This window comes from Fringilla coelebs (genome assembly GCF_963513975.1).
Source record: "Fringilla coelebs genome assembly, chromosome: 1".
Classification (NCBI taxonomy): domain Eukaryota; kingdom Metazoa; phylum Chordata; class Aves; order Passeriformes; family Fringillidae; genus Fringilla; species Fringilla coelebs.
The window spans coordinates 61,275,709-61,296,612 of NC_140028.1; the positions used below are offsets into that span (position 1 = coordinate 61,275,709).

The following is a 20,904-nucleotide window of genomic DNA, read 5'->3' on the forward strand; positions in this document are numbered from 1 at the left end:
GTTTGCCCATGAGGTTATTAAGCACTGAGGCTCACAAAATAAAGTTTGCAGGTGATAAAGAAATAATTAGGCAGCTTTTCTTGTCAGTCCCCAATTCTGGCACAGCAGAATTGAAAAATTGAAAGCACAAAAGTGAAAACAAATTACATTGTGAAGACTTAAATCAGTTTCCTAATATCTGACTTTTTTCTGCCTTTTTTTTTTTTTTTTTTTAGATAGAAAACTACTTGCTTCGTAACCATGAGACCAGGAAGTACCTACAGGAGCAAGCATATCGGCTGCAGCAAGGCATCGTCACTAGCACCACTCAGCAGGTGAGAATTTGATACTTCATGGACACCTCAGTGCCTAAAATCTGCTTGGGGAGGATGTTCTCTCATTCTGAGAAAAAAGTTCTCGTGTGTTATACTGTGGGTTGTGTATCTGTCTCGTGGGTGATACTGTTTCCCAAGAAATAATAATTGTCAATGACAATGTATTTGGAAGCAAAGCATGTGTGAGATGAAGGTCTTCTGTACATGTAGAGAAAGACTCAAGGTGTTACCAAGTAAACTACTGTTGAAACCAGGAACAGTTTGGTTTGCTCATGCTCTACCTGTGTTGTTAAAATTTAATGGGACAGTGTTTTGTTACTGGAACCTGAAATTGTACTCTAACCTCTTGAGGGAGAAAATGGTATATGGAGATATACTGGCACTAAAAACTGCAAGAGCAGTTGTTCTATTTTAGTAATTTTTCTGTTCTAATGCCACTTTTTCCCCCCAAATAAATAATCTCTATATAAAATAAGTTTAGATTTTTTTATAGGCTGTTGGTTTTAGTTGTGCTTTTCTCCAACACCACATACACATCAAGTTTCAGGAAATGTAATTTATTGTTACTTTGAAATAAAGTTACTTATTTCTGTACTAAATTGTGTACAATATGGATGGATTTTAAAGAGAGTTTTAAAAGAGAGCTGAAAAAGACTCTCTAGTATGATAGAATTGCATTATTATTCCCAGAGTGTAACTTTTTTCTGTCCAGATGTCCCAATGAGACTTTCTACTGTCTAATAATTAATTAGCTTTTTGTACTTGTAAAAAAAATACCCACCCAAAACTCTTTGAAGAGAAAGATTCATGTGGATCTGAAAAGGAGCATGCTGTGAAATTATTTCAGTTCTCATTGCTAATGATATAAGTTGCTGGAACTGTAGGCTTTATATGATGGTGCGTGCGCTCAGATGTTGCTTCAAAATGTCAAATAGCCGGTTCTGATGTATGCTAAGTGGGCTGATAAAGACTTTTAACTATTATATCTCCCTGCCTCATATATCTTAATCAAAGCTGACTATGTGTCAGGCATTCTTAGTGGTTTGTCTTGTAAGATACAGATATACCACCTGCCCTGCATTTGCAGCGTGTTGAGTGAACTGTCTTGCGGGTACAGATTAAGTTCAATTTATCCCACTGTGAAATGTCTGATGGAAACTTCTGCTTTGATACTTTTAATTCCCTTGCAACTAGGAATATTTACATTTAAAAAGAATACTGCAGAAGCCTGCACAGTTGCATTTTGCTTAGACAGGAGAAATCAGTGTTAGTATTTATTGAATGAACAGAGCTTGCTTTTACTGTCTGAACTTTTTAACAATGCAGAGACCTTTAGACTATAGTCTTAGGTATATCAAAAACATTTCCAGCATTAAATTTGATCCAAAAACCAGAGTAACGCTTAAATAGGATAACTTGTTGATTACTTGCAGTTATCCTGGAGGCTCCTGTGGGGGAAATATTCCACAGCATTTATTTTTCCTGATGGTAAGGTTTTATTTATTTTGCAATGCTTAGGGGTGTCTTTATGAGATGTAGTGCTTTCCTTCAATAGTATTGACATACTGCCAAGGTGTTATCATGCCTTTCCAGGTTGTTATATTGTCACTGCAAATCTCATCATGCTACAATTGATTTTCAACCTGGACTGGATTAAGGTCGTGTTTGACCAACATTCTGATGTTTTATCTTTTGTATTTCTTTTGTTCGATAGATGATTGACAGAATATGTGTAAAAGTGCAAGATCATCTCAACTCTTTAAGAAACTGTGGTGTGGATGCTGTACAGGAGGATGTCAAATGTGCGGAGCGGCTGATGCGGGATGCTAAGAACTCCAAAACAGTAAGCCTTTCCCAGCCTGCTGGCAGTGCTGAGAGCAGTTCTGTGTGTGCTTGCACCTTTTCTCTTTTTGGGCAGTGAAAATAATAGTATGTGTCACAAGAGAGGATTTTCTTCAGATGAACAGGTAGTATTTAAAGTGGTAAGATAATTCTAATTTATCAAGACTTTGTTTTAGCCAAAGAGATTTCCTGATGTTTGTCCTGGTTTGAAGACAGTGATGAGCCTATTTTCTGAAGGTACTCTTCTGTCTTGCAGCTCTTACCAAACCTGTATCACCTCGGTGGAGCTTCTTGGGCAGGAGCAAATGGTTTACTCTCCAATCCAATCCAAGAGACACTTGAATCCATGGCTGGAGAAGTCACAAGGGTAGTGGATGAGCAACTTAAGGTCTGTGTATAGATGTGTTACCATCTCTCACATGCAGAAATAACTAAATCTGAGATTTTCTGTTGCTAAATGCAAATGTACTACACTTCAATTTTCTTCTCAGTAGATTTATATGTAAGCTAGCTCTCTTTCCACTGTTAGTTTCTTATGACTTAGGGCTGTGTAATTTGGATTTTTTTCCCAGTTGGAATAAAATAAAAAGTTGCTTTAGTGTTTTCAGTGGGCAGAAGGAGCATATACTGTTTATTATCATATTTTCTCATCTGCCAGAAGGGGAAGACTGATCAATTGCTCCTTCAGCCTTTTATAAAGGCATTTCTCAAGCACTCTAAGAAGCCTCATGCCCTGGAGGAAAGTGCTCAGTAGTTAAGGAGTCCCAGTAGTGAAAGCTGCTTTTTTATAGGCACCATGGCAGATTTTTTTTCCTGAGTGGTCATTTTTGAACCTGATGAAGAATTTCCACTTTACTGTTAACTTGTAGGTATTGAGAGTGCCCAAAAAACTGGTACAGGCAGCTTTTCAGGAAATCTTCTCACAAGTTGCCTGCCAAACCTCAGCTCTTGAAATAGATGTCATTGATCTGTCAATGTTCTCACCTGTGTGCTCAGCCAGCTCCTGCTCAGAAACTTGCACCTTCAGTTATGTTTGCTCTTCCTGTGTAACAAGCAAAGAGCCATCCATACAGCATGTGCAAAGGTATCAGTCCAGGAAGAAGGCAAGGTGGAGAAATTTTTACAACAGTTGGGATGTATATGGAAGCTGATGCATTTAAAAATATGGCTCTGGGGCAGCTCAGATCAACTTCTGTTTGTGACTGAGCTGCTTTGTCTGTGTTCTGCAGTATTTAAACACTTTACAACCTTCATCTTCAGATTCTTTGATCTTTCAATTGAAACATGAAAATGCTTCAGTCAGTGGGAATATAATGAAGAACAATAATAATGCCATATTACTAATTATGGTTTTGAAATTAAAAAGTTAATGAGGAGGAAAATAGAGCTCTATTTTTAGTATGTTTCTCCCTTTCCCCATTATATGAAATAAGGTGAAGATTTCTGCAGACATGGTTTATCCATAAGATTCTTCCCAGTGGAACCTCTGGGGTATTATTGGGGCAAGAGTAGTCAGGTCAGCCCTTCATGCTGGGCTTATGCACTTAAGTTCATCTTGGAGAATCTTATAGAGGGTGAAAAAAAAGCACCTCTTCAGCATTTGGAATGTTCCTGATTTAATGTGTTTTCCATTTACGCTTTTACGCATTTACAACACAAGGCGCTTTAACTCAGCCATTCTAACTTTTACATTTACTTTCCATCTGTGTGGCATTCACATTAAGTGACTTACAAAAAACTGTGAAGTCATAATGCTTTTTGTATACTCCAGCACTCATTTTTATTAATTTTCACTTAAGGTGGAAGCATTTTCTTTTAAGTTCTATGCATGGAGGAAGAACTGTTGGACATGGATTAGAATTATTTTTCCCCCCTAGTTGTTTAGGTCAATTCAAAACATCATAAGCAGTTTATTATTTGTAAAGATAGATAAGGGAGCTCACATAAGGACAATTCTTTTTGTAATTGTTGGGGGGAAAAAAAAAATCCTGTGTGCTGTAAAAGGAGTTTTGATTTTTTGTTTCCATAGCAACCGGAGTGTGATTTTAAAAAAGTTTGGAAATTGGTTAAAGGCAATGAATATATTTTAAATAAATAAGAGATTTTTTTTTCCTTTTTTTTTTAACTCAAGGAAAGGCAGAGGGGTGAAGTAAGGAGTTTAGAGTAAGGAAAAACAATATATTGGAATGAGTTGGGTTTACCAGAGGAGAAATTATAGTAAGACCCTTGCCTTTTTCTTCTCCTGCTGGTGTCACTGTGGACACACAGAACCTGGAGATGCATTATTCAGTCAGCAAAGGCCCAAGGGAAAATAAGCAAGATAAGTGGAACCTATACAAACACGGTTGTTTTGTAATGACAGAAATACTCAAAATATTCTTCCTAAATTTTGTCCTGGAGCAAAGAGTTAGTTGGCTCCATCACCTGTTCCATTTTTTACTTTGATATCATCATTCTTCAGTCCTTTTCCTCACTGTATCTTTCTCCTGAATGTTAAGATTCTTTAACTGTGGGTAGTCCTTTGTTCTTTTCTTTCACCTGGTGAGTGGTACTTGCAGCCCTGTGACTGAAATGTGCACATTTCGCCGTCAATATCGGTAGCTATGGCTTTCCATCAGTGAAAGATTTGGGCAAGGGATTAGGAGGTGAGAAAGGTTTCTGTAGATACCTTCTATAGATAATGGTCACGTGAAATCAACAGCTAAAATCCACCAGCAAAGAAATTGTGGAGCCGTCAGTTAAAGATAAGATCCAAACTCTATTTGACTTAAATTGCACATTCTCTCCAATTTTTTGAGTAAAAATTAATTTGGGAAATTTCAGGAAAGGTCTGATTTTTCCTGCTACATCCCAGTGATGCCTTCTCAGAGCATTTTTTCACATGATCCATTTTGAAAGACCCTGCTTAGACTGCAATTGTAATTCAGCATAGCAAGCCTATCACTTTTATGATTGTGATACATCAGTAAGTCTTGAGAGGCCAGGGAATTTTTTCACAATAAACTACACAACTGCACCAATGAATAGATGCTATGGAAAAAATGGATATGTCAGGAGCTCTCATTAGTAGTTTACTTGGCTCAGTGTTCTCTAACATTCAAGTTCTTCATCTGCCATGGGGATATAGCCACAGAGGCTTGAAAGTCTCTTCATTAGTCATACTGCCCCAGAATCTGCTCGAGCACTGAAGGAGGGAGTGTGGGAAGAGTTCCTAAAGGGCATCTTGAGAACCCAGCAACAAGATGTATTATTAGCTGTAATGGTAGTTGTCCCTTATAACTCTAAATCCAATGTTGCAAAAATTGGATATTCCTGTATACTATGGCCGCTTTGTGTTGCTTTGTCGGCTTTTTCCAGACTGTAAAAGCTACAGACTGAAAGATGCTGCTTTGAATCACTGAAATTTTTATGCAGCAATGGTGTTTTTTTCTTGCTCGTTGTCTGCATAAGGACTAGTTATGGTAAAGCCCTCTTTGCGAAGAGAAAAAAAACTGATACAATGGAGTTGAATTTGCAGTCACTCACCTGTAGTATGGGATTGAGAAGAAAAAGGAAATCAATAGCATTTTCAAGGGGTGCAATTCTTATTTTTGTACAATTTACAAATGCTTAGGTAAGATCTAGGCTTACCATTCCAAGGAAATGTTTCTTTTATTTTATTATTTGTAAGTACCTTTTTCTGTTTGGTTATCAACCCTCAGTCTTATTGGAGACAAGTTGGCCCTTTTCAGTAAACGGGGCTCTGCCCTGTTCTTTTTTTTTCCCCACTTCCTTTGGATTTTTCCTGTGTGGGTGGCCATGCACTGCAACAGGCTGCCTGAAGAGGGTGTGGAGTCTCCCTCACTGGAGATACTTGAAAACTGTCTGCACACAATTCTGTGCCATGTGCTGTAGGGAAGCCTGCAGCAAGGAGGTCAGACTAAGTGACCTTCAGTGGTCCCTCCCAAGCTTTCACCCATTCTGTGATTCTCTGTGAATAAAAAATTGTTGGCTATATCTAAAGTTTGCTGTAAATTTATATGTATATAAATGAGAGCCGTATAAAGGTTTGCATGCCAACTGCAGATCATGCTTGTAGCTACTTCTTAATATTCAGCTGGTATATTCCAGCCATCTACAGCCTGCTGAGTTCTCAGGATCTCTCTTCCTCATTTACTGATGCTTCTTACAAATTGGCAGGTCTGGAGCACTGATGAAAATTGGTGATTCAGGGCACAGTTTAGAGGGAAGGCAGCTGCAGCAGAGCATCCACTGCAGTGGTGGGTGCACAAGGGAAGCTAATTTGTTCTGACAGTTCAACACACAGAGATGTAAATGTTTCATATTTGAAAAGGCAAACAAGTACAGTCGTGGGTCATTTTCAGAACAAGTGTTTTGATTCTCAAAGCTATATTTTGTAAAATGTCTTATATTGCAGCTGGATGCAAAATAGATTGGAAAGCAGGAAGAAGAATTGTAAAAACTACAAGTCTAAAAGTGTCATATTCGACAGAATAATGCTGTCACCCCCCAGCTAAAGTGAATACCAGTATCTAATGTTATTTTTTGCTTACTGTGCTGCAGACACTCCTTGAGTCTATGGTGGATGCAGCAGAAAACCTTTGCCCAAACGTAATGAAGAAGGCTCGCATCCGTGAGGACCTCATTGAGGCCAGCACTGAGAAGATTTCCATCCCACGCACTTTTGTAAAAAATGTCCTCTTGGAGCAGTCTGGAATTGATATCCTCAATAAAATTAGGTACTTTAGGAGGCTAATCTAACAAAATTGGAATCTGGATTTTGGGTTGTGCGTATGTGTGTTTGTGTAGTAGAAGAATTTTGGAATGCTTTTGTGGCTCACAAGAAAGTATATTGGGGCATTCAAAGAGCAGGAAATTGTCCTACAGGTCTGGGAATTTAGATTCATATATTTGGAATCTTTAGGGATGTTAACTAAGATCATGAATGCATGTTCTCTTATTTAGTGAAAAATTTGGTTTGTGGTATGCCAATAACATTTTCATGACTGATCCTTTTTAAAAAAGCTTTATTTTCTCATGTAGCACTGGATTAATGTAATAGAAGGAACTTAAACTATTTGCTTTCAGTGGTAGCACTGCTTTGTCTGTTGTTGCATTTGGTCTTGTCTTATAGCTGTAGCAATCACCTTAAGACTTTGTGTGGGAGCTGTGCACAACAGACTTGAAAAATGTACTGAAAAAAAAAGTACTTAGAAATGGAAACTTGGATATTCAAACCACAAACCTGGAGCAGAAACCATTGCCCTAAATAACTCTTAGTTTGTCCTGTAAAAAAAAACAAAGAGGCTTTTACCTGACCTTTTAGTGCTTTTTGTTCATATTGAATGTATACCAGGGAATATATTTACACAGTATAATGTGATTAACCTGTACTTAAACCTTTTCAGTTCCTTCCTGCCCTGATGCTTGAAAAGCATGACATTTTGCATTGAGATGTTAAAACCTTTCAGGAGGAAGGAAACAGTTTTGCACAGTACAAAATAGGCAGTAAAAGCTGTTAAAGACTTTAGCTATACCTTCAGAGTGTTTAAAATGGTTCAGGGAGTAAGTTTTCTTCACTTCAGTCCTATCAAATAAATCTTGGCCCCAGGACAATAATACTGCCTCTTCCACTTGTAGAAGCTGGAACTGTCAGTGGGGTGAGGGTACCACACTGTGATCTTTCCTGCCTTATATTATTGGAAATTAATTTTGGTAGCTGAGGGAGATTCCTTCACTCCCATTCTTTTTCCACTATGGCTTGGCCACCATTCTACCTCCCTCTGAATTGCATTGCCCTTCCAATGAATTCCTTACCTTTTCCTCCAGGCTCTCTGCAGCAGTAATGCTAGCCCCAGATAGAAATAGCTTTGTTAATCCAATACAGCTCAGTCCACATGTAAAATCCATAAACCAAAATCATGTCACTTGCTGGCAAATGCCAGTTGAAGGAGTTGGTGTTGAAAGCAGAGGCAGCAGAGGTGGAGCTTTGGGCTGCTCTCAGGCAGTCGTGCTTGTTGGCTCCACATCAGCTGCCCTCCACAGCCAGAGCATTTGGTGCTGTCACCAAAGATGGGACCCCAGGGGAGCGATTCAAGGTACATGTTTCCTTGAGAGGGAGTTACTGGGGAAACCTGTCTGCAGGTGTGGTGGTGTTCCACAAATGTCTGTGCTGTGGAAAAATGGCTGACTGAAGTTCTAAAGACAGAAAGTTGTTACCTGGAGCAAAAGAGGAAGCAAAGTTGTGATGGCATGGGCTGAAGAAACAACTCTGTACACTTGTCCTTACCAGCTGATCAACACAAAAAGGAATTGAGGAAATGAATGGATTGTAGTTGTTCAGTGGAGTAGTATTCTATAGGCAGCACTGTCCTAATCCCATTCTTCTGGGGTGTGTGTTTGTCTGATTTTAGTGGTGGACTATTCCTCTCTGAGTTTCACTTCTTATTTTTATTCAGCTCTCTTACCCAGATGTTTTCATTTCATCTCATGGAAAACTGTGAGAAGCAGGTTAAATATGGTACAGAGGCTCCTGTGTTTATTGTGTGATTCATGAGTTTATTTCTGAAACCTGCAGTCATGTATCCTGACACCCTCTAATGTTTTACTTCAAATAAAATGACAGCACGGTGGATAATCGTCACACTGTTGAATGTGTAATAGAGACGAAAATCTCCTGTGTGAATTAAGAAGTTCTCTCATTTTTAATCCTCACACAGTGAAGTAAAGCTGACAGTGGCTTCTTTCCTGTCTGACCGAGTTGTAGATGAAATCCTGGATGCACTTTCCCATTGCCACCACAAACTGGTGAGTTTTTCTTGGTTGATATATAATATGTCAGATCTCAACAATGCCATTTATATTCATAACTTGTTCAGTTTCTCCTTTGACAGCTCTATTTTGAAATTGGTCTTATTTTCGTTGACATCCTGACATCTTTTGAAATATAATTTTGGGGCTCTTGCTGTAAGAAAGATGCAACCTTGGAAGAGATGTGTCATATACTTGTCCTATTATCTTTTGAGCTGTTGTCAGATCTAGAACTAAAAATGCCATCAGAATGCAGTATTGAGTTGTTAGTTCAGAGCAGTCCTAGTATTAATCAAGGTGAGAGTATAAGGCTTGGTTGCTCATGAAATGAGAGGTAAGGTTTCATTCTTTAGAATTCCTCAGGTACTACTGAGACCTTGTTCCCTGAATGAGTACATTTTGAGGTGATCTCAGAAATGGAGGTGTAAAGTTTGAAGAGAAATAAGTTGGAAGGTAGGAGGGGAGGCACTCTTACTTGAAGGTCCTGAGCTTTTGGGAGGCACAAATATTTATTATAGAGGTACTTGCCTCATCAAGAGCAGAAGAAATAAACAACTGTGTATCCACAGAAAATCTTTTTTACTTCTAATGTAACGAGGCTTTGTAAGGACAATCCAGTACTCTTTTTAAAGAACTTAGTGGGTGGTTGTTCTGATTAAAGTTACTCTTCAGTTCTAATTGAAATTTCTCTGGCTTCAACTTGCAGTCATGATTTTTCTTTAGATGCTTTTCTCACCAAGATAAGGGAACTATATATTCTCTTTATTTCTTCTCTGTGAAAGTCCTCACATGCATAAAACAAATTGCTCTTTCTGCCCCTCCTCCCCCCTTTTTTTTAATGGAAGACAGAGTTACTTGAGCATGCATCTTTGTAATACAGAGCAGCATTGTGTAAAGGTACAGCCTCTGGTATCTGGAGCTATGCAGCAGCAGCAGCTTGCTGTGGGAGAGACCACATGAATGAGCTCCAGTTTGTCCTGGAGGAGGCTCAGATGGAATGGGCTCTGTCTGTCCAGTGGTATTGCACAACCTGGACATGCCCAAGTTCCTGCACAGTACATCATTTTCTCCAGCCTTTGAGTCACTTCACTGAAAATCCTCTGCAATTTTTCCAGCTGTTGAAGAAGTCACTTTTGAAATTGTGGTTTTCAGAACCATACAGACTATTTAAGTGTTTTAACCAACACAGTCCCCAGGAATTAAATTTTCTCCTGATATTCCTCATTCCTTGTATTTACATAGCCAAGAATTCCTTCCTTTTGTCAGAGTTTCAGTGGCAGCTCATTTTTAGGACAAAGTTTGCTAGACCTCCCTCCCACTAAAGGCTTCTGGATACCTGTTGCTTTTCAGGATTGTGAAATCAGCTAATTGCCACTGCTACTGCTCTTGGTTTCTAAGGAATGACTGTACATTTGGGGTCAGGTTGATTTGCTTTGTGATCCATTTTGGCCAACTAACATGTCCCTTTCACCATTTAACTCTGCTGTGTTTCTCTTAGCTCTAGGGTCTTTGAGATGGTATAGCACTGATGAAAACCTTGAGGAGTACTGATCTCAAAAATGCTGCTAGAGAAACTTCTGTCTAATTTGACACGGTTAATCTTCAACTGACAGCTGCAATCTGAGAGCTGGCAGCTACTTCTTTGTACAGCAAAGATTAAATGCACTGATGCAGTTCTCAGCCAGCTCCTTAAATTGGAGTGTCATGTTCTACTAATTCAGCCACCCACAAATGTCTGTGTTTGTTGCATTGGCATAGCAGTGTTTGAGGCAACTTTGAAAACTAAACCTTGTTTGACAAGACCTCAGTTTGCCTAATGAGACAACGATTAGCATTAATTATTATTGCAGCTATTTTAGTGTGCTTGAAGATAAATTCATAGCAGCTCTCCAGTTGCTTTTCCTAAGCAGACACCAGACTAAATGAGCTATAATTAACTCAGGTCATCTGTTGACCTCTTTTGATGGTTAAAAAAACAGCAATCCACTGGTTGTGCCGTGTTGTGCTGATGTGAAGCAGTGGACTACAGCTCTTCCTAGCTGCCTCTTTGAAGATTTCTGTGACCAACTGGTTTGGGACAGCTGATCTTCAAATATTTGCTTTTAGCAGATGTTTGTTTAATATTCTCTTCAGTTATCAAAAGAGCTAGAAAATATTTCATCATTTTCATGACATCATGAGCCCACTCCATTCCAAATACAACCCAGGGTGGTTTCTATAACATTCTTGTGGTCCTAGTAGCAGTTTTTGTTATGCAGGTCTAAAAACAGATTTTACTGTTAATCACAGCTTTTCCCTATCTATTTCTTCAGTGTAACAGAACTGAGGTATTTAAAACTGTGGGTTTTTTGTGAATAGCAGATTATAAAATTTTGGCCATTGAATAATTATGGAAATTATATTGGCTGATATTGTACCTGTCTTTGTTAATTAAAAAAAAAAAATCAAGAAAAAGCTTCCCTTCCACACTTTTATTTTCTTTATAAGACAAACCCAGTGTGAGGACTAACCAACATAACTGAGCTTTCCTTTTGTACTTGGTCTTCCAGGATTTCTGATCACTGAAATTCTATAAACTTTCTGGTTGGGTTCTCTTTGTCTTTTTTAAGTTTGACTGGTGTGTTCCTGTTTTTATCTCTAGGCTGACCATTTGACCAGACGTGGCAAACCACTTCCACAGCAAGAATCACTGGAGATTGAGTTAGCTGAAGAAAAGCCCACGAAACGCTCCATGATCACGGTTGAGGAGTTGACAGAGATAGAGCGTTTGGAGGATCTGGACACTTGTATGGTAAGACACATGGCACAGCTTGTGTGGTTAAGCACACAGGTAACAAGGGAAGATGCTTTTCAGAGTATCATTGAGCAAATTTGTGGTATCAGGAAACTGAAGTTAGGAATTAGCTTCTAGAAGAAGTAAATGTTAGCTTGGAAGAATTTGCCTGGACTGCATCTTCAACAGAAGAAAAGCTTTTCCCTTTTCTTCACTTCTTTCCTTGTGCCTGTTCAAGGCCCTTTCCCTTGCATACACTGCAAGTACAGTAAACACCTCTTTCATGGGGCACAGTTTCACAGAGCTTCAGCTGAGGTAATAAATTGGACTACACCATCCTTTGACAACATGCTGCTTTCTGCCTTTGTCTTTCTTCTAATTAGGCGTCTTTCACCTGTGACAGAAAATATTTTTGCCTTAAAGTTATGTTTCTGACTATGAATGGAAGTTGATTTATGTGTGACTTTATTATAAAGATGGCTGTTTGCCATATCATCATCCTTACAAGATGTGAACATGATTGCAAATATAACTGTTCTCAATCTCAAATTCCCCTTCGCCCTTCTCAGTCTGTGGGCGAGCTTTACTGCAGACAGGAACTTCAGGGAAGTGTTTCTCTATTACAAATTAGTCAGTCTAATAGGTCACTCCTGCAAGGGATGAGCTCTCTGCTCTACCTTCCTACCTGATTCCTTGGCCTTGTGCTTTCACCAGAAGCTAAGATGGCAGAAAAACTGATTGCAGCTTTTTGTAGAAGGTTTGTTGATCCAGCTCCGTGAATAACCGTACTGCAGAGTCAGACAGCACAGGAGGAGCAGCAGGGCTGCTGCTGTCTCCAGCAGCTATCTGTTGGTTTCATTTATCTGTAAAACAAAAGCACGCCTTCATTGCAAATACCAGCTTAAAAATAAGTTCTCTCTCCCTTCCAAATCTCCTGTTTCACTGAGAGCTGGTTTGAGACAATATTTGTCTGAGCATCACAAATCCCTGTGAGGTTTGTGGAGTTGATTACATCATCTAGTTCATCACTTGTACTATCACGTTCCAGAAGCTTTCTGTGGCTAACATTCAGTAATCATTTTGAGCCCTAGTTCCTATGGGAGGGACATCCCAGTAAAATATGTGGCATCTGAACACTGTACCTGTAAGTTAGTTTTTGTATGCTGGCTTCATATATAAAAAACTAAACTAAAGGCTTGTTTTGACACCCCACACTCTGCCTTTAAATTTATTCTTGTAGCCTGTTAAGGATAGTAATACTGGAAATGTAAAAAATAGTTCCTGTCTTTATCTCATATCACCATGGTTATATGAAAGCATCATATCACTCCACTGTTATCTTTCACTTTGGCCATATTAAAATAATGGAAATGTGATGCTGATTACACTCTCTAAAAAATGCATTAGATGCTAACTGTACTTATCTTCAGAAGTGTTTATATGTCTTCATTCTCTTCATTCACCCTCATCTTGCACAGAGATTCAAATACCTTTGTGACCCAGATTCTCATCAGTATCTAATTTCTGAAGAGAATGAAGCATCAAATAAACATGAGACAGTAATCTTAGTCAGTGCTAAAGAATCCATTTATTAAAAACTGTAATCCATATTTGGGAGCTGCTTTTTGCATCCTGACCGCAAATGATGTTTTTTGCTGCTGTAAAAATACACAGATAAGTAGATGAATTCATAGAATAGTTTGGGTCAGAAGGGACATGGAAGATCATGTTCTGTGGACAGGGACATCTTCTATTAGACCTGGTCGCTCAGAGCATAATCTAGTTTGGCCTTGGAGGCTTTCAGGGACAGGGCATCCACAACTTCTCTGGGCAACCCGTTCCAGTGCCTCATCACCTTCACAGTAAAGAATTTCTTCCTAATATTCTTATCAAAATCCATCCTCTTTCAGTTGAAGGCATTTCTCCTTTTCTATCACTACATGCCCTTGTAAAAAGTCCTGCATTTTTGCAGGTCTCCTTTAGGTACTGTTGTAAGGTCTCCCTGGAGCCTCCTCTTGTCCAGGCTGAACAACCCCAGCTCCTTCAGCCTGTCTTCATAGGAGAGGTGCTCCAGCCCTCTGATCATCCTCATGGCCTCATCTGGACTCTTTCCAGCAGGTCCATGTCCTTAAACTGGGGGCCTCAGGGCTTGAACACAGCACTCCAGATGGGCTCTCACAAGATAAGAGGAAGGGGCTGAATCCCCTCCCTCACCCTGCCGTACCCTCTGTTTTTGATACAGCCCAGGATACAATCGGCTTTCTGGGATGTGAGTGCATGTTGTCAGGTCTTGTTGAACTTCCCATCCACAAACACCCCCAAGTCCTTCTCCCCAGGGCTACTCTCAGTCCAATCTCTGCCCAGCCTGTGTTTGTGCTAAGGATTGCCCTAACCCATGTGCAGGACTTAGCACTTGGCTTTGTTGAGCTTTAACATTGACCCAGCTCCAAATGGCTGAGCGATCCAGGGATTTTTACTGAGCTAGTGTTTGCACTGAGTTCCTTGCAACTAAAACCACTTTAAGAATGCATCTTCTTTGTGGAGTTAGCAGCTTCAAAGAGAGCACTTTCCAAGTGATTCATTTTAGCTATGGGAAAATCCTACAGAGTTCAGATATTCTCTTGATAAACATAACCTTATTTGTGGCAGCTTTTAAGTGTCACACAGGTATTTGTGTGGAAACAAGAAAGGGGCATCAAGGAAAGCTTTATGAGCTGATCAGTGCAGGACACAGATATGTTGCTGAGAGATTTTACTAGAAAGAGAAGCATATGGTTTTATGAACTGTAATTGGGAACCTAATTTATTTTGATTATTTTAAATCTTAAATGCGAAATAGATATTTAGATATTACTTCCAAAGCGGCATTAGTCCAGGACTCTGCCTTGCTTGCTCATTGGAAATCCTTAAGCAGTTCTTAGCCTCTTGATTAGATGCACCTGGCTGTGTGTTAGGCAAAGCTCAAGCCTGAAACCTTGAATTGCAGCTTGGTATTGTGCTTGTTTAGGAACCTAATCTCCTATATCCAAAAGTATTTGGAAAGTAGGATAAGGCTGATTATATTGCTGGGCTGCCAGAGAAAACTCACCTATTCTAAGCCCAGCCTTGCTCCAGCTGGCTTTCAAGATGTTTTGGGAAGAGATTTTGGTCATGAAGGAGAGGCACTGAGCTTGGACCACCTTTTGGGGGAAGCTGTTTCCCATTTGCAAAACAGGATTTGTTTTGCAAACCCCCGTTATCTTCATCAAATCTTCGTTCTTGTTTTCTTCATCAAGCCTATTTATCATCAGTATTTTGGCTGGGGTAAACCATATGGCCTCCTGTTGTTATTTACCAGCTTCCCTTGAAGCTGAATTTCAACAATGTGGGGAAAAACTCGATCTGGATTCACATTTGACTATGGTTGTAGGTAGATTGTATAGCACTGAAGCTATATGAATGGCTGGGAGTGAGGAGGATGTATTGGTAATAAGATGTTTGACTCTATGTTTTTACGTGTGGATTGAAAGCCAAATACAGAAAAGTTTGGAACACTTTGGCAGCAAAAGGATCTGAAATCTCCATTGCTGGTGAAGAAGGGGACAGACAGGCACTATTTCAGAGCCTGCCCACCTATTCTCAAGCAGAGTGCCAAGTGGCTGTGGCTGGGAGGATTTCCCTGACAGTGAAGGAATTTAGATACGTATAAACAACACAGACAAGACAAAATGAAATATCACAAATGGGCTCACGAAATGCATCACTGAAAAATAGACTCTTACATGTTATTCCTAGTATTTTCTGTTGTGGGAATTAGTATTTCCTAAATACCAAACTCTGCAGTTAACGCTTATTAGCTTCAGCTTAGGGTAAGTTTCTTATCCAGCCTTAAACAGCGGCCTGAGAGCCCCTAATATGAAAGACTTGTCAGTCATGCCAGTATTTACCAGTCTGTTAAATGAGTTGTGAAGAACACTGGGAGCAATTGAGTGGTCCAGCGTAGGATGAGATTGCTGGAACATTACACATCCAAGAGTTTCTGATCTCCCTGAGCTGCACTACAGTAAATTGATGCTTCCCTAATCTGCAGCTGTCTTAGTTGTCTACATTTGATTAGAGCTGCATTGATGGTAATGAGTCATTAGATAAAGGTTGTGTGCAACCAAGATGGAAAGAAAAATCTTTCTGCAGAAAATGACTTGCTCTTCTCAGATGAAAGAAAAACCCATGGCCTGCTTTTCAGAGCTTAGACTCAATCATGAATTAAGTTCATAAAATAGTATGGTTTGTCTAAATTGTCCTTTGTCTATATGATGAATGTGACACATGCATGCATTTTAAAAGTACCTTTAAATAATGCACCTTTTTTACTGAGACTGAATATTAGGTGTCTTGGTATGTGTGATCATGTAAGTAGGTACTATCTGATTTTCATTTGCATAATGCTTCTAGTTGTCATGTGCATTAGTACTTTGCAGAAGTAAGAAATACAAAATAATGCTTATTCCCCACCAGTATCTTTGTTAGATTGTGTTTAACAGTCATTTTCTTAAGTCTTTTTTTTTTTTTTAGCTATTTGAATGTTATTTTGGCTTGTAGCGTACTAAATAGAGCTCAATAGAGTCGAGACACTCTTTAAAGACGTTTTGAGAGAAACAGCTTTTCTTTTACTAACAATCCATGTGCCCATCTTTTTAAAACATCTCTTTCAGCAATATAACTTTATTACTATAGGCAGTAATAAGCATACAGCCAGGATAAGTATTGTTTTTAGAGCAAAGTAGAGGTTATTTATTTTATGAAGAGGTATGGTAGGAAGTTGTTTGAAACATGTAAAGCAATTGTAAGTTGCAGTACAGAAGTTTGCCTATAACTCTTCTTTAAAGCATTTCAATTTGGATGGTAAATTGTGTTTGAAAAAATGCTAGAGGCTAATGGGAAAGGACTGTCTGTGATGAATATTGAGTACTAGCCATTTTTCATCTATTTCTAATTTTAACTACAGAAATTGTTCTGTGATTTCAATGGAAGAACATTTTAAAAAAACAAACTAATTAGCAATATATTAAAGTTCTTTATTGAACAATAGATTTCACCTGTAAAGTAGAGAAGAAAATTTGCAGAAATAGCAGAACACTTGTAGATTGGTGGTGTATGTTTTTCCTGGCTAGCCATTGTGAAAGATTTAGCAGGTGAGTCCTGTATTCACATGAAAATTTATGACCTTTTGTGTTCTGAATGACAAGGAATGTATGGACCTCAGTGTTTTCAGAGAAAAGGAAAAAATGGCACTCATCAAGAATTAAATTATTGAAAACAAACAAATAAACAAACAAAAAAACCCCCACCCCAAACTCATAAAGCACCACCTGAAAGCTTTTCTGCCCTGCCCCAGCCCCAACCCCTGCCCCCCTTCCCATCAGCAGCAAGTTTGAATTAAAACAACAGAAACCTCTTGGTTGCTCAGAATGAGGAGATCATGGTGCACGCTCAGGACCACGTGCACTGATGCTGTAGGAAGGAAGACCAAAGCACAGATGCTCTGGTATGCCCTGACTTACTACCACATCTGATTCTTGCTGCTCTCTATTTACCTGCAACAAAATTGTCTCAAGCATAGACTCAGCTTTTTGGATGAAAGACTGAACATCTACTGCAAATAAACCCAGTTTCCTGTTGGATGCTATATGTTCTCCTGCACTATAAATAAAGCTCCAGCTCTGTGACTGACTTAATCCAGCGAAAGTCTTCTTTTTGCTGAAATGAGCGCTTCCACTTTCCCCCGTACACAGCTCGCGCTTTCCTGCCCACAGCCTCACAACAAACCGGGTGTGAGAATTGGTTCGACTGACAGTTCAGCTTCTCATGGAGGATTTCTTTCCCAGGTTAGTTTACAGACCAACTAGTCCCCTGGTTGAGTCCACAAAACAAATCCTGAGTGGCAGAAACAAGCAGACAGGGATGAGGGCGAAGGCAGCAGCCTGGATGAATGCTGGATTAAATTGATTGTGACACTTGAGTTTCTCTCTTGTATGCATTAGCAGAAATGGGCCTTTGATGTGCAGTAAATCCAGCACTCTGTGGGAAGCTAGAAACTGGCATTATGGTATGGGAGAGTGTTCTTGGCTTCTGAAAAGGCTCAACAGGCATGTGAGCAAATCTACTGCAGTGGGAGTCCAGTCATATTTCTGACTCACCCTGAATTAGGACAGTTTATGGAAATATCACCAGGAGGAGCAAAGCACCGTGCCAGAGCTCTCCTTAAGCCTTTCCTTACACATGCAGTGCTGTGGCTGAGAAAGCGCCATACAAAGGGAATCAGTGGGATCATTTTGCAGAATGTCTTGTTTATTTGCAATTTATGTGTTATCCTCATTAGAATTATGAATACCTTAATTTTAATAGTGATTATTCATTACCTATCTTCCTGATTTCCTCTGTATATAATTTTGCAGCATCCTCACTGCCCTTACCCATGTTTATTCAATACTTCATACATGTATAGACTACAGAGTGCAGGCTGTTACATGTTCCCAGCTGAAACACTCTAAAAGAAACCTGGCTTTCAATGTCTTTTCTTGGACCTCTAAATGGAAGGAGGTGATGGATAATTTATAGATAGGTTTGTTTTCCTAAACCAGCTGAGATTTCTTAGAGTTCAAAGCTGTTTCTCATAATCTAGGGTTCATTGTTGGCGCAATATGAAGTAAATGAAGAATGTGTTGAACTGCTGAACAGCGCTGCATTCACGTTTAAGAAAAAAATGTAGTATAAATTTGGAGACTGCTTTGCTTTCTGTCTAGGTTATAGGAAGAACTGTGGAATGCAGCTGCTGGGTGTTCTGTTTGGGTGGGGACACCTGTACCAGGCACTTGTCTTCCTGCAGTACTGGTGCCTTGGCAGACCCAGATTTGTGCTGGGGGTGGAGAGGAGGGCGTGTAGTTGTTGTGATTTCATCTGGCAGGCAGCTGAACATCACACTCACCTCCCCTGCAGTGGGATGCGTGAGAGAATCAGAAAAAAAGCAAAAAACTCATGATTTGAGAAGAAAAACAAGTAGAGCAGAAAAGGAAGGGGGTATAGTAATAATGATGAAAAAATGTACAAAACAAGTGAGACATGATGCAGTTGTTCAGCACCTGCTCACTGATGCTCAGCCAGACCCTGATGAGCAGCCACCACCCCCTGGCCAATTCCCCCCAGCTTTATAAACTGAGCATGATGCCCTATGGTCTGAAATGTCTCTTTGGTCAGCTGGGGTCAGCTCTCCTGGCTTTGCCCCCTCAAACTTCTTGTGCACCCCAACTCTCCTTGCTGTCAGGGCTGCATGAGAAGCTGAAGTCCTTGATTTAGTGTAAGCATTGCTCAGCAACATTTAAAAGCACCATCATGTTATCAACACTGTTCTCATGCTAAATCCAAAACACAGCACTACCAGATGCTAGGAAGAAAATTAACTTGTTCCCAGCTGGGAACAAGAAGGCACTTACATCCTTTGTGGCAGTAATTGTCTTACTGATGCTGAGTTTCCATTGGTTTACTTCACGTGCCATGAAAAAGCCACATAGAGAGGAGAGCTCAGTACCAAATCACTCACTGAAACACTGGTCTTAGGAGCTGAACTTCCCTGCAGGCATTTTAAGAGGGAATTACTACTAAGAAGTTTGTCTGTGGTGACAGAAAGGTCTTCAACGTGCAGCTGGGCAGTCTGTGGGTAGTGCCACTCCAGGCTGCTCAATCCAACCATTTGCACTCTGCAGGCAAGAATCTGAATGCCCAGGCTGCCAGCACAGGCATCTCAGCAGGCACCAGCTGGTCACAGGCTCTCACAGCCTGCTGACTGACACCCAGCCACCACTTGGGGCAGAGGTGACTGTCCCTACCTGCATTTGCTTGCCCATTCAGCCAGCAGCTGAATCACCCCAGAAGTCACCTGCCTGCTTCAGGGAGAGTTAACAGGTTATGAGGGCAAAGCCCTTTTGCACAGGTTGAGTCAGGGAGCGCTCATGTGATCCCTTTTGCCAGCAGGACCACGGAGTCAGTTGATGTTCAGCACAAAGATACAGAATCATCTTCCCACTGCTGCTGCTTATAAGCATCTTCTTGTTATTTCCCTGGTAGATCAGCAGGAGCTCCTTTGGAGTAGTTCTTGCCAAAATCTCTGCTCTGGAGCCTTTGTCAGAGGCACAACAGCAAGCAGCATAAGAATAACCTGTGATAATGCTATTTCTGTAGCACACATCTCTCTGCAGCCATGATGTGTGACAATTCAATTAGCATCTTGCAAGCTGACCTTCTCAAATGGCTGAGGAGTTTTCTGTAGGGGTTGTGTGGTCCTTTCTGCTGCTTTTTTGATTCTTTCAGCATCTCAGATGAACAACTTGGCATGAGGTACTTAATCTGTGTTGTCTGGGGAAATCTTGTTTACTCTGAAATCTGGAGAGCCTACTGAAAATAGCACAAGCATGAGTCTGTCTCACTAAGAGTGCTTCACGGTTCTTGCTTCACCCACAAGAACATGAGGCTTGCCACGTTTTGCTCTGCAACTTCATATTGCAGGGATAAAGAATAGTTCCTCACAAGGAAGAGGGGAGATAAAGTCTGTGTTAGGACAGGCAGTTACAGAGTACCATCAGCCTGTCAGTATAGGCTTTGCTATATTTTATCAAGGAAAAGTAGGTTAGGATGAGCTGGGTTACCAGAATAGGAACTTCAAACTAAGTAAATAAATAAAATCAAGCATGCATACTGCCAAAAGGTCAGAAGGCAGCTTCCAAGTCATCAAGTTTCATCACTGCTGTCATTGACAGCTGCATCACACAGCCTTGTTCATAAATCTATCAGGCTGCCTCTCAAAACATCTTTCTGTTAGACTAAAGGAGAACTTAGAGGAAAACATACTTTCTTTGGATGTTATTCAGGTCAGCTAATGCCTCATTACAAAGTGGTGCATGTATCTCTGCAGTGAGATTGTATCTCATGTTAGATCAAGTTAGTGTGCATTTTTGAGGTCAGTAGTGGCAGGACTGGAATACTAATCTGAAACCAAAAGCACTTAAATAGGTGAAAGAATGTTCAAGTATGCAGATATCAAAGAAAATAAAAAGAAAAAAATGAGAGAGGAACAGAGTGATAGAAAAGTCAGGTTGGTTTCACTCAAAGCTGATCGTTTTATCTGCTACAGTT

The 20,904-nt window shown here is 40.0% G+C and overlaps 1 protein-coding gene across 2 annotated transcripts in view; it reads left to right on the top strand.

The window, feature by feature from the left end:
• CARMIL1 (capping protein regulator and myosin 1 linker 1) overlaps window positions 1-20,904 on the top strand; it is a 189,093-nt gene that overhangs the window by 135,388 nt on the left and 32,801 nt on the right. For both annotated transcript variants that reach the window (XM_084207455.1, XM_084207456.1), the window contains exons 24-29: window positions 216-314; window positions 2,029-2,157; window positions 2,413-2,544; window positions 6,720-6,895; window positions 8,876-8,963; window positions 11,608-11,757. In XM_084207455.1, the coding sequence (XP_084063581.1) occupies window positions 216-314; window positions 2,029-2,157; window positions 2,413-2,544; window positions 6,720-6,895; window positions 8,876-8,963; window positions 11,608-11,757 (774 nt within the window). The remainder of the gene's footprint in view (window positions 1-215; window positions 315-2,028; window positions 2,158-2,412; window positions 2,545-6,719; window positions 6,896-8,875; window positions 8,964-11,607; window positions 11,758-20,904) is intronic.